General features: G+C 34.3%; 2 protein-coding genes across 2 annotated transcripts; one reads left to right on the forward strand and one right to left on the reverse strand.

Moving 5' to 3' along the window:
* The first annotated feature begins 2419 nt into the window (after positions 1-2419).
* Positions 2420-6866, forward strand: LOC145128957 (ALBINO3-like protein 1, chloroplastic). Its single transcript, XM_079063723.1, has 11 exons — positions 2420-2998; positions 3070-3180; positions 3300-3374; positions 3923-3983; positions 4097-4170; positions 4264-4368; positions 4487-4600; positions 4912-5015; positions 5103-5315; positions 6078-6312; positions 6521-6866. The coding sequence occupies exons 1-11, from the start codon at positions 2639-2641 to the stop codon at positions 6578-6580; spliced, it is 1512 nt and encodes a 503-aa protein (XP_078919849.1). The 5' UTR covers positions 2420-2638; the 3' UTR covers positions 6581-6866.
* A 103-nt stretch (positions 6867-6969) lies between these two features.
* LOC145128958 (AP-1 complex subunit mu-2) lies at positions 6970-10091 on the reverse strand. The gene is made up of 11 exons (XM_079063724.1): positions 9745-10091; positions 9102-9248; positions 8897-8959; positions 8644-8820; positions 8455-8558; positions 8265-8372; positions 8066-8162; positions 7830-7927; positions 7581-7722; positions 7353-7475; positions 6970-7266 (listed from the first exon to the last, which is right to left on the reverse strand). Exons 1-11 carry the CDS (start codon positions 9871-9873, stop codon positions 7168-7170), a joined length of 1287 nt encoding a protein of 428 aa, XP_078919850.1. The 5' UTR covers positions 9874-10091; the 3' UTR covers positions 6970-7167.
* Between the last annotated feature and the right edge of the window lie 3408 nt (positions 10092-13499).

Consider the following 13499-nt stretch of genomic DNA (forward strand, 5'->3'; position numbering starts at 1 on the left):
TATGTATATTGTTTCAGATTTGTATTTTAAAATTAATCATAATATAAAATTTCAAATAATAATAATAGATAAGAAAATACCTGATCGTATATTTATTGAATGTTTGGATGATATTGTTGATAAATGATATGATCGTATGAGTTGAATTCTTGGATGCTATTTTTAAGATATATATAATATGTTATTCAGAAGTTAAAAACTTCAACATATAAATTTGAAAGTAAACTCATTTCACAAATTTCCGTTCTGGTTTATTTCATAGGATCAATGATCCTTATATAGACAATATTTTACAATCGACAACAAACGAACTAACTATTGTTAGTCAAAAACCTATACTAGATACATTATTACATATAAGACATATATTTGATGCTACTATTATTCGTTGAACATGTCATGCACACTACACACATTATTACATATTTGACACTTATTATTACATATTGGACATGAAACAATATCTTATAACTATTACATTTTTATAGATAATAATAACTATATCGTGTTTGAAATAGTAGTTGTGTGTCTGTGTGTGTGGTGCAGGAGGGGGGAAGAGTGTCTTCCTCCGGAAATTAGCCGTCATATTTATCATGTCACGCCCTTAAGCCAAAGAATTTACCATTAAGCCATAGTAGCACCCAAAATCTAAGGCTCTGTTTGATTTGGATCTAACTGAGTCAGGTCAGACAAAAATTTCTTACTTGCTCAGCTCTATGTGTTTGATATGCCTCAGTTTTGCATCTGATTGGGCCAACAATGTCTGATTCGGTCATCACAAAAAAACTTGTTGATTGAGAAAGTGTGAAATTGATTCCATCGTTGCCCTTGAACCAGCACCACCCTCACATCCTCCTTTCTCATAGCTTAATGCCTGGAAATGGAAAAAGAAACACGAACAGAGGCAGCAAACGAGGTGGTCCGGTGGAGAATTAGCAAAAAGAAACACGAAAGGGCCAAAGGGGAAAGAAGGGTGGAGCAGATTGGGACCTGTGATGGCAGATCGGGCGAGGGGGCTGCTGCGACAGCTCCTCTTGCGTCTTCTTTCCTGACCTGACAAAACACGAAGAGGCTATTGTCTCTTTTATCTCGTCGGGAATTGAGGGGCAAGAGGCTGTTGCCTCTTTGATGTCGCCGAAAAATGGGTCTTTCATGCTTGGGTGTGGCTTTTCTGTTGCCTCTTTGACTCTTTGAGGGCAACTGGGCAAGGATGAAGAAAAAGAAAAAGAAAGAGAAAGAAAAGAAGAAGCAAAAAGTCTACACTTTTTTGGATATCAATTAGGAAATAAGAAGGAAAAGAAACAAAAGGTTTATACATCATTATTAATATATTATTATTATTATTATTATTATTATTATTATTATTATTATTGTTATCATTATTATTAATATATTATTATTATTATATATTATTATTATTATTATTATTATTATTATTATATATTATTATTATTATTATTATTGTATAGAGCATAAGGGTAAAATGGTCATTTTGTATGAGTCAGCATATTCAGTCAGATATACAATCAAACAGTATGGTTGCTTATTCAGTCAGAATTTATTACTCAGACAGACCTTTCCCGGTCAGCACTTTTTCAATCAGCAACTATCAAACGACCCCTAAGGGGCTGTTTGGATTGGTGTAATGCTGAGGAATGTAATTGAATTTTGTTGTAACTGAAATCTGAAGGAATTGAATTCTGTTGGAATTGAATTCTGTTGCGCGTTTGGCTGCCAAATTTTGAGTTGTAATTGAAATCCATTCCCATGTCTATTTCTGTTTGGATTGACGATTTGTTGAAGGAATTTGAATGGAATAGAAAGCATGAAGAAGAAATCAGATTGGAACATTGTGATAGAGACTGGAACGATTTGAAGGAACCGATTGGAAGGAACTAATTAGCGAATCAGATTGAACGAAGATGACAAAGAAATTAATAGAAAGCATGGCGAAGAAATTAGATTAACATACCTGTATGATGAACGAAGATGACGAAGATGGCAAGGATCAGTTCGGTCGCTGGATTGGAGGTCCTCCTACACGAAAGGAAGGAAAGAAAGCGAGCAATAAACTGGAATTAGGGATGCGTTCTTTTTTGTTGAAAGGAAAGGGGTATTTTTGTCTCAATAAAATATGGAACACGCGTTGTATTTGAAATCTTCTCTCATAGCCAAGGAATCTGATTACACCAGAGGGCATGTTTTTTTCATTTAGTAATTCAATTCCTTATAAAAACCTAGCCAAACACAATTTGTAATTGGAATTCCATTGACACATTTTGTAATTGGAATTCAATTCCAATTACAAAGGAATGCAGCCAAATACATCACAACAAACACGCCCTTAGTGGTGCCAGTTTTACCCTATTGAAACCCTATAGGTACTTAAATTATAGACTTATAGTGTTTTATTTGGTCACGACTCACGGGTCATATAGTTTTCATTCCTTTCACTCTACCCTTTATATTTGCTCTCATTCACTCATCCTCTTGCAATCGTTCCCCTGTTCTTGATTCCTACACCCAAGGCCCAAGATACTCAAACCAGTCAAACCAGTCAACACCCCTGATACAGCCTTCTATACCCTATTAATTTCTAGGGTTTCAACATAATCAATAAACCCTAATTCAACAACAAATGGCGAATTTGATTCAAATCGGGTCAAGCACAGTGCTTTCCCCCTTTCCAGACTCCACCAGATTCAAAACCATAAACCCAATTCTCCCAAGAACCCAATTTGCGAATTTAACCAAACATCATAAACCCTTTCTTCGTGGCACCACCCTAACGGTGGCTAGGTTCGGGCCTGGGCAGGTTCAGTTTCCTGACCCGGAAAACTTCAAAGACCTGATTGATAGAGCTGAAGGTATCATGTATACGATTGCTGATGCTGTTGTTTCAGCTACTCCTGATTCTGGTATAACCACGAACGTTGGAACCAAACAGAGTAATGATTGGCTCTCTGGAATCACTAATTACATGGAAACTATTCTCAAGGTTTGCAATATAATAGTTATTATTGTTATTACCATTATTGTTGTGTGAACATGGAACTTTTTTCATTTCAGTTTTTGAAGGATGGTCTCTCTACGCTCCATGTTCCATATTCATATGGTTTTGCTATTATACTCCTTACTGTTCTTGTGAAGGCTGCAACATTTCCTCTGTCAAAAAAGCAGGTTTGTTGCATTGATACTCGTTCAATGAAAACTCAATAGCATGTGAAAAATGTCATCTTCTTGAAAAAAAAAAAAACTGTTTTAAGTTGAGAAATAAATCTTTTTAAACTTCAATGCAGGTGGAATCTGCAATGGCAATGCGATCTTTGCAACCTCAAATAAAGGCTATTCAGGAACGGTATGCTGGTGATCAGGTTACAAATCCTGTCCTATTTTATTTCCTATTCTCCTGCCAAAAATGATGCAAAATATAACTCAAGTGGAGAGGATATTAAAGGCCTAGACTTTGAACTATTTATTTAAACTTTAGACAAATAAGTGCTGAATACATTATGGAATGGAGTCACAAAGGAATGGAGTTGATGAAGAAATGGAATGCGAGGTAATGGAATGGGTGATTACATTCCATTATCATGGTTTGTTGAATTGAAGCATTGGAATTAGTCATTAAAACCCCATTGTTGTTATGCATATCTCATTATATTATAAAAATAAACTTTAATCAATTAAGATATATACCACTATAATATGAAACAAATAATAATAAATATAATTAAAGTTTTGTAATTTCTTAAAGGTCAGTGAATGGTAAAAACAAAAAACGCCCATCCCCATGAAATGAATCACGTTCCTTATGGAATGCTCAATTCCCTAAAACCCTAAACCCTAAACCTCAAAATCAAAAACATGTACCTCATTTTGCATTTTCTTTAAAGTTTAAATATATTTCATGGGTTTGCAGGAGCGCCTTCAGCTTGAAACTGCAAGATTGTACAAACTTGCAGGGATAAATCCCTTGGCAGGTACTTTATATTTTATATTTCAAGCTTCACTCATCTGTGCAAAAGACATAAATGCCCTCTTCATCTTCATCATAAAAAATAGCTTACACTCTATGCTGTGAATGGCATAACAGGATGCTTGCCAACCCTAGCCACAATACCCGTTTGGATTGGTCTATATAGAGCCCTATCAAATGTTGCAGATGAGGTAACTAACTAACTCTAACTCTATTATTATTATTATTTTTTTTTTTTTACATAAATAATAATATCTATAAATTATGTGAAATGATTTTCGTAGGGACTTCTGGCTGAAGCTTTCTTTTGGATTCCATCCCTTGCTGGCCCCACAACGGTTGCTGCTAGACAAAGTGGCAGTGGCATTTCTTGGCTCTTCCCTTTCATTGTAAAGTGTTACTATCACCTTTTTATTGGATTTTTTAAAAAAAAAATAATTCACAATTTTTGTTGAATTATGATTTTATTTTCTAAAGTTAACTAGAAAATAGTAATAACTTTTGCAGGATGGTCAACCTCCACTTGGGTGGTCAGATACAGCTGCATATCTTGTGTTGCCTGTGCTCCTTGTGGTTTCTCAATACATATCTGTTCAGATCATGCAGTCAACACAACCACAGGTTAGGTCTTTGACAAAAGGGTAAAATTGTCATTTACCAACATTCAAACGGTTCATTCATCCCAAAAAATGAAAAACTTCATTTACCCATTCACCACTTTATCCATACAAGTTTATGAATCTAATATAATAAACGTTTCTTTTTTGACTGAATACAGAAACTTTTTAGTTTTTACAAATTTACCCTCGTTTGTGTGCTTTCATTATCTCAATATTTGTTTCAACATTATTAATTAAATGGGAAAAAGACAGAAGTAACTTGAATAAACTATGGATTATTTAGGTGTTTATGTATGGTGTTTATAATTTCAGAGCAATGATCCAAATATGAAGACTTCTCAAGCCATAACCAAATTCCTGCCATTGATGATTGGTTATTTTGCACTTTCAGTGCCTTCTGGTCTAAGCCTTTACTGGTATTTTAATATATAAAATAGACAAAAAAATTGTTAATATTTTTGGTGATAAGTTTATGAATCTAAGTTGAGATATATTTGTTGCAGGTTGACGAACAATATATTAAGTAGCGCACAACAAATATGGCTTCAAAAAATGGGGGGTGCAAATAATCCAGCAATAAAAAAAATTAATTATGAAGCTCTTAAAGAAGATAAGCCCAAGGTTGAGGAATCATTGTTGCAAATGCAAACAACATCCATTAAAGAAGCACCTAAAATAGAGAAGCCTGATGCACAAGGGTATCTCCCTGGAGAGAGGTTAGTAGCACATTGTTGAATGATATTTCTTTCTTACTTAATCTGGTAAGTTATATATATTATGGGTCATGGGTGTTTCCTTTTGACTTGGTGTTTGGTATGATGGAATTGGGGAAGGAATTGAATTGGTTATTCCATGGGAATCAAGAAAAGATGTTTGTTTTGCACTTTTGCTACATGGATCATGGAATGGAATGGACTATTTGTTTAGACTTTAGTGATGTGATTCCTTCCATTTTGTCAAAATTTCAATCTAGGAGATGTTTTTTTTGTAACATCATGGAATAGAATGAAAAAATTACAATATAACGATTTTGTTTAATGTTACAAATCTTTTTCAAAGTTTTAATGATTTCAATTAAATTACAATATATTTTTTTAAAGACCAAATTCCATAAAACCCGACTGACGTTTGGAATTTTTTCGTGAGACTTTGATTTTTTTTTTTTTTAAGATAACCTTTGAATTCTATAAAAAACATTATAGTTTGAAATTTGTTCTGTTTGACCACCCTAAATTTTTATTTATTTATTTATTTATGATTTAACCATTAAAATTTTGATTTAAAAAAGAAAACAAATTAACCAGAAATATTCTTCCGATGTTCTTTTTGCACATCATTACTGGGAAATTAGGTTTTCCCTCATTAAGTTTAACTTTTTACAAATTTGCCCTCTTTATTATTTTCTTCTGACAACACTTTTTTGGTATTAGGATTTAGATACCTTGTTTGTTTCTTAAATTCTTTTCGACAATTTCCAGATTTAAACAATTAAAGGAACAAGAAGCAAGGAAAAAACAACAAAAAGAAGCAGAAAAAGCTAAACAGATTTCATTAACAAAGGAAGCCATCAAAGGAGACACAGACACGGAAGTAGATCATGAAAACCCTGATTCCGATTCCGATTCCAATCAAGCTGAGAAAATTTCGATTCCTAAGATGGAATACAATAGCAGTAGCAGCATGAGGGATCAAGATCAACAGCATCTTGAAAAGGTAGGTCTTGTCATTGTTTCCTTTTGGGTTGGAATTTACCAATTTGCCATATCATTGTTTCGTCTCATTTTCGTTGTTTGTCAAAGAATGAAACCATTATCCTTGCCATGACTAGATAATTTTCTATGAGGAGGGCATTTACGTCTTTTACACATTAGTCATGGTGTATATAACTCGTTCTAATAATTAGTGGGCTTGAACTTAACAGGAAAAGGCTGCGACTTGTACAGCAGAAAATGAAGAGAAACATCAAGATGAAAGAGCGTGAGATGAGATAGTTTCACCAATTGAGAAAGAGGAAATACCTCACCATATACACGGGCGATTTTACTACCAAATATAATGAGAGGAGAGAAATACATTGGGTTTGAACATACACATAAGGTAAAAAGTGTAGATACATAGCTTCTGTTACCCAATACAATGAACAATGAATGAGAGGTTCCTTTTAAAGATGAGTTTTCCATATTAGTGTAGAATTTGTCCTAATGTAATCACTTAGACATTCTTTGTACCATTTTTGTGTTTTACTTTGATTTCTCTTTGTTTTTTAATTTTCGTACAAGGGTATTTTTGCAAAATGCAATGATTTCTATTGTGCACTTTTTTACAAAGGCTAAGTTTGATGTTATATACTTGTAGAACAAAAGATAAATATTAATTCAAAAGTGCATGGAAAATTTAATGTTTTGTAGGTAAAATAACAAAGATCTTTCTACAAGTACAAAAAGAAAAAAAAAATGGAGGCTGGGGGAGTGAACTTTCGTTCAACAAACAAATGATATTTATAATATCCGAAGATAATAATTGGGACTTAAATACAAAAACAGTTTGTTGAAATAATAAGAGCTTTTTTCACACAAGTCTTAGTTCATATTCTCCCGCCATTGTTATATATCTCACCCATGGAAGAGCCTGATACCCACTTTTCTCAATGATCTTTAGATAACGCACCTACAATTAAAAACAAACAATAATGTAAATCTTTATTCACATTAAGTTCTGTATGAATTAAGTGCTTAATGGAACAAAAGGGTCACCTGTATTCCTGAAACTGTGAAATATGGTATCTCAAACTTCACACGAATAGGAGCTTTTCTCTCAGGGACTGCTTCTTCAGCTGTTATACTTGGAAGTCTGAATTCCGCTCTCAACATGTACTCCTAAAAAAAAATTAAAAAAAAAAATCTAAACATTAATCTCGAAGCTGAAGATATTTAAAGTTGTTGGTGTTGTGTGAAAAAGAAAAAAAAAAAAGAGGAAAATACCTTGCCACCTGGAAATGATTTAATTTTCCAGCAAAGGGCATCGTTTTCTGGTGCATATGCAGCTGATCCCATGGATGTCCGTACATTTGGATTAGTGGCATCCGCAGGCATTGGAAATTCAATTTCAACATTTGTTGCAGTGCTGCAAAGTCAACAACACTACTGGTCAAACCATCCATAACTACACTTTTTTTTTTTTTTTTTGAAGTCATAACTGGAACAACTTATATATAATAATAATATTAATACCTCCTCTCCTTAAACTGGCTGCGGGCTTTGATTGTTATTTCCATACGACTTCTTGAATGCCTTTCGATTTGAGCTTCCACCCATATCAGAGGCTTTACCTGTCAAATCAAATCAAATCAAATATTAGTGTTATATAAATAAAAAGCAATTTATATATATATATATATATATATATATATATATATATATATATATATATATATATATATATATATATATATATAAAGTGTAAGAACCTGAGTACTGAGTCGATATGTCATGAGGTCAAAAGCTCCATCAGGGGGCACAAATGAAATTGTCCGATCATTTTCAAAACGGGCCAACCGAACACACCTATTAAACATTAAAAAATATTAAATAAATAAACATGTGCAAAAAAATATAATTCAAGAAAATATAGGAAAAAATCAAGAAAGATTGGAGAAGATAACATACTGATGAAACTTGATGTCATCCAAGTCAATAGCTTTTCCTTTTGTGGATCGTCCTTGTGCCTCTAACAATACTCTATCATTCAAACCAAGCTTACACTCTGGCATACCACTGCAAGAAATGAACCCTCATTGTTTACTTAATTACAAAATATACCCTCAAGAAGTAGCAAAAGACCACAATCAAGTTATACCTCAAATAAGTTCGCATCTTCAATGCCCCCACAACCTCTGACCTTACGATTTGACCATTGCTGTTGACAAGTATATTCACACTCTCCACAACATCCAAAAACACCTGAAAAATGCAATCAGGTTTTATTCTAAGAAACTCATCTCCATAATTACATATCTGCCCTCACAAGAACAAGAACAACACCTACCTCATTCTTTTTGTATCGTATCCCTTCACTACGCCACGAGACAGCATTTGTGACAGCCATGGGAGGCCTCTGTGAAACTTCCATCCTGTAAGCATCTGTCTTGATAAACTCACTCAGAATTTTAGCTTCAGTGTATTGAGGGTAACCAAAGTCCATCATTTCATCAAGCAACTCATACTACAAAGTACAAAAAATCATGAGTTTTCCTTCTTATAATATTTGATGAGATCAGATTGTAGTAAAATATGCATACCACAACAACAAAGTTATCTCTAAGTGATTCCTCCTCTAGCTCCTCAAAGTAATGCTTAAATACCTGTAGCCAACACAAATAAAGAACTTCATACATAAAGTTTCATGTCATGTAAGGATATTAACATTAACTATGTCTTTCTTGAATTATAGTGAAAGAAATGAAAGCTATTTTATTTCATTAGTGATTACCGAATGGTGCTTACATCAACTACACGGTGTAGAAAGAGGAGAAGGCTAGCTGCATTACAGTTCTGCCTGGATGCAGTCATTAGATATACATTGTTGTGTTGTACGAACATATAGGTGACGCCATTATCATACACAACAGGATCTTGAGCATCTGGTTCACCCTGAAGTTAGTCAATACACCATAAACTAATTAATTAGTCATGCTAATTTGCTTGCATACACAACAACCATAGGTGTATAACAGTATAAGATCACTTGGATAACAGTGCTTCAAGCAAGACTTATCCAATTCGATCTGAATAAAATCAGAATTCGACTTCTTCATTTTGATGGGGGTTTAATTTCAATTCTAAACTAACCAATCCAGCTGAAACGCTATTCCTTTAATTTCTCCTACACTATATATTAAACGAGATGAGGAAGAATATAATGGAACAGATTCAATAAACTTGTGGGTTTTTAGAAGATTTATATGTTTTGCATCGATCAGCTGCTAGATAAAACGACGCTTATCCAAAACCTGCTAAAACATAATCTTAATTAACAATGTGAACAGCATACTAGTATATTGCTTCAATTTTTGCATAAACGCTTGTGATGCTAAACGAATAGAGAATCAAATAAAAGACAGCATGTGAATTGAGGTAACGGAAAAACCTCTTTTTCTATGAGTTTAGAAAAGAAACGCTCGGCCTGAACTGCGGAGACATCGCCACGGTAGTCACGCCATACAAGAACACGGCCTTTGATGTCGAGAAGGAACAGCGCAGAGGCCGCCCCTGCCATCAATTACTCAAAACCGATAGATCAGATCCGTATTGATGTATGATATTGGTTTCGATTTAAGATCTACTTTCTGATTGATCTGCTGCCAAATGAAATGAATTTTTCTGGGAATCAATGAGCCATTACTTGTCTATAACATTCCGATAGAACTGACTCAGATTCTAGAGACGATTTCGAGGTGCGATCCGTATGAATTTGTGTTTAAATGGAATTTAAGGCTGATGAGCTTCTGGTTATGGAGTCTACTTTTGACGCTGCGCTGTGCAAAATTGCAAATCGGTTGCAGCGGGCTGCCTATTGGGTCGCCTGGTGAAACACTCAAGCCCATTTTACCAAGCCCACTTAGAAGTCTAAGGAGTAAAGGAAGGCAAAATACACATGTGACATGTGTAACTATTCGTTTTGAATAAAACAACTCAATGAATGAATGAAAAAGGCTAAATGAGACTTTGGGTAGACATGAATTAAAAAGACCAGTTTCATCATACCGGTTTTGAAAACAATCAAGATTGAATCAGTCTAAAATGAGAACGGACCGAAAAAATACGAACCGGTCCGATATCATTCGGGATCGGTTCGAAAAAAGAATTAACTATTCTGAGACTTGTCCCAAAAAAAGACCGGACCGTTCCATGACGAACGTGAAACAAGTCCAAGACCGACCTAATACTGTATATACATATAATTTTTGTGTTAGTTACACATTTTTTAATCACATTACTACGACTTTTTTAATTTTTTTTTTCTTTTATTAAATTTTAGTGCATCATTTTTATTGAATCTTAATGTATCATTTTGGTGTTAATAACACATTTGTTAAAGGAAAAGCTCGAAAACAAAACCAGAAAATCAAAAAATACTGAAATTGAACCGAAAAAGGAGCATGCAAAGATTGTGAAACCGAATCGAAAAATATTGACCGGTCCCAAAAAGACCAAGTCGAAAAGAACTGGTTACTGAAAAGACCAGACTGAAAAATACCATCCCAAAATCATCCGAGGGCAGTTAAAAAAAAACAGACCGTTCCGTTTCGAGATCGGTCCTAAAAAGACTGGACAGTTATGAGACCGACCAGAGACCAGTCTGGGACCGCCAATGTGCATCTATACTTTGGGGCTTAGGCTTTTTACCAAGTAGGCGGATATGGACATATAAACTTTTTTTTTTCTTTAAATCCAAAATCCGATCAGTATTCAAACTAAGGAAAACCAAATCTGCTTAAATCCAATGTATCATATTAGGTATGTTCTATAAGTATTTTTTAGAATAAGGGAATTTTTATTCGGTTTCAAACCGCTCATATGATGTAGTAGAAATTTGATGTTTTGATCCATAATTTTTATAGTTATCGATCCAATGGTTGAAACTTCTTAAGAAAGGTTTTGACTTTTGACCTTTTAAACAAATTCCATATGATTGAGAAACACCGTTTATAAAATTATAAGCATAAAAATACCTTTTATTTTACCCCTTAAATGATTCGGAATTTCCCTCGGCAAAGGGAGTTGTAGGTACAAAATTTTATAGAGGAGGTTCAAGGTTCGCTTGCATGACTAAAATATACAAATGCCCGTAATTTACCTTTACATGATGGTTCCTATGGCGAGTTCGACGTGACTATTCAGAGTGTACAGTGTACTCATTTTTTGGTAAATGATTATGAATTTATAAAAAACACCTTACATCATAAAAAAAAGTGATGCATTTTGTTTATTAGGTCATTTCTTGAAAATTTCATTATATTCCAACAAGGTTGTCAAATTATGAAAATACAACAAGGTGGCGAAACTACAAATTTTTAAGCAAATGTTAAATCCCTTAAAATATTATTTATAAATTTCTTTATTTTTACTGTTGGAAAAAAACATTCGAAAACAAGTAAATGTATAAATACGAGTTCATTAACATGATATTCTTTAAGTTTTTTTATTAAAAAAATATGTAATTGGAAGGAAATTAAAAAAAATAATAAAAAGATTATGTGTATTTTTAGTTTTTCTATAAGAAAAAAAAATGATAAATAAACTAGATGAAAAAGTTCTCCAACGTGGGAAAATTTGGTTGGGTGGGAAACAAAGATTATACAAGTTAGTTGCCATGATTAGTCTATGGTTAATGATTATAAAGAAAAGGATATAAGATTTTATGCGGGTAAAGTTCAAAAGGAAGTTTGGAGCTTAAAGAAAATTCACAAGATTTTTGAAGTGAATAATGAGTTTGTTTTAAGGCAATTTTAAGAATCTTTGACTTAAAAGTATCAAGAGGAAAAGATAAATCGTATGAGTTCATAACTGTTAACGTCAACCGTTATTAAATTCGAATGATTTTATGAATCTCTTGAAGATTTTGTTAGGTTTGGATCGGGTTGCATATTCATCAGCTTTTAGGCATGTTCGACATTTCATGGTATTCTATTATCATGAAATTGTTTTTTTTTCCTGATTTTAAGTCGGCAAAGAGATTTAAAAAGGTTGTTAGTAACCCTAATACAAAGTTGAAAGGCGTTTCTAAATTCAAGGATAAGGAGATTAGTTATAAAACAAAATTAGGTTTTGTGTGCTTGATCATGAATAGGGATGAGGCATATGTTGAAGGTTTGTATCGATCGGATATAGTTCAAATATAATAAACAAGAACAAACCAACTAAGTAAAACAAAGAATAGAAAAAGTAAAGAACACGAGTTAATCATAAAGCGTCTTTCACGGGATTGGGCGCGGTCTTGATGTAGAGGGGTCGCATTATTGCATACGCTTCGAGGTAGCTGAAGCCTCATGAGGCAAACTATCCGACGCACAATTTGGAGCTGGGGGATGTAGTTTTCGCCCTAAATATTTGGCGACATTACCTTTAAGGGGTCCGTTGTACTATTTACATGGATCACAAGAGCCTGAGGTACTTGATGGATCAGCCGAATTTGAACATGAGGCAGCTTCGGTGGTTGGATGTGGTGAAGGATTATGATTGCGAGATCATTTACCACCCGAGGAAGGCCAATGTGGTGGCCGATGCTCTTAGCCGCAAGGCGGTCGCGACTCTGGTTCGGGATATTTGTCTGAGGATGATAGTGATTACTCCGCTTCTGGAGCGGATTTGAGAGGCATAGAGCAAGGAATTGAAGGAAGAGCACCGAAAGAATGAGTGCATCGTGGGTCAGGTGGCTTCCTTCGACTATGATAGTCAGGGTTTATTGACTCTCCATCGGAGAGTGTGGGTTCCGTATTTGGGTGGCGTGCATCAGGTTCTGATGGAGGAGGCGCACAAATCGAGATTCTCCATTCATCCCGTGACGACGAAGATGTATAGGGATCTCCGTCCTGATTATTGGTGGTCGTGCATGAAGTGTGTAACATCCCAAAATCCAAGACCAAAAATTTCATTTTTAGTTTAATAATTCATAACACAGATTATTGAAAAACATCATCAAGTTATCACATATCATAAAACCAATAAGTCATGTGTCTCAAAACAAGTCGTAATAATGTTAGAGTACAAATCCCAAGAACATCATAGTGTGGAAAATAGTGGTGTGATGCGTTGCAATCATGTCGGCTCCTTTCCCCTTGGAGATTAAGTACCTGAAACCAAAACTGTAAACCGTAAGCACGAAGTTTAGTGAGTTCCCCC

Source organism: Lactuca virosa, chromosome 8 (genome assembly GCF_052849685.1).
Source record: "Lactuca virosa cultivar CGN04683 chromosome 8, Lactuca_virosa_CGN04683_v6, whole genome shotgun sequence".
NCBI lineage: Eukaryota > Viridiplantae > Streptophyta > Magnoliopsida > Asterales > Asteraceae > Lactuca > Lactuca virosa.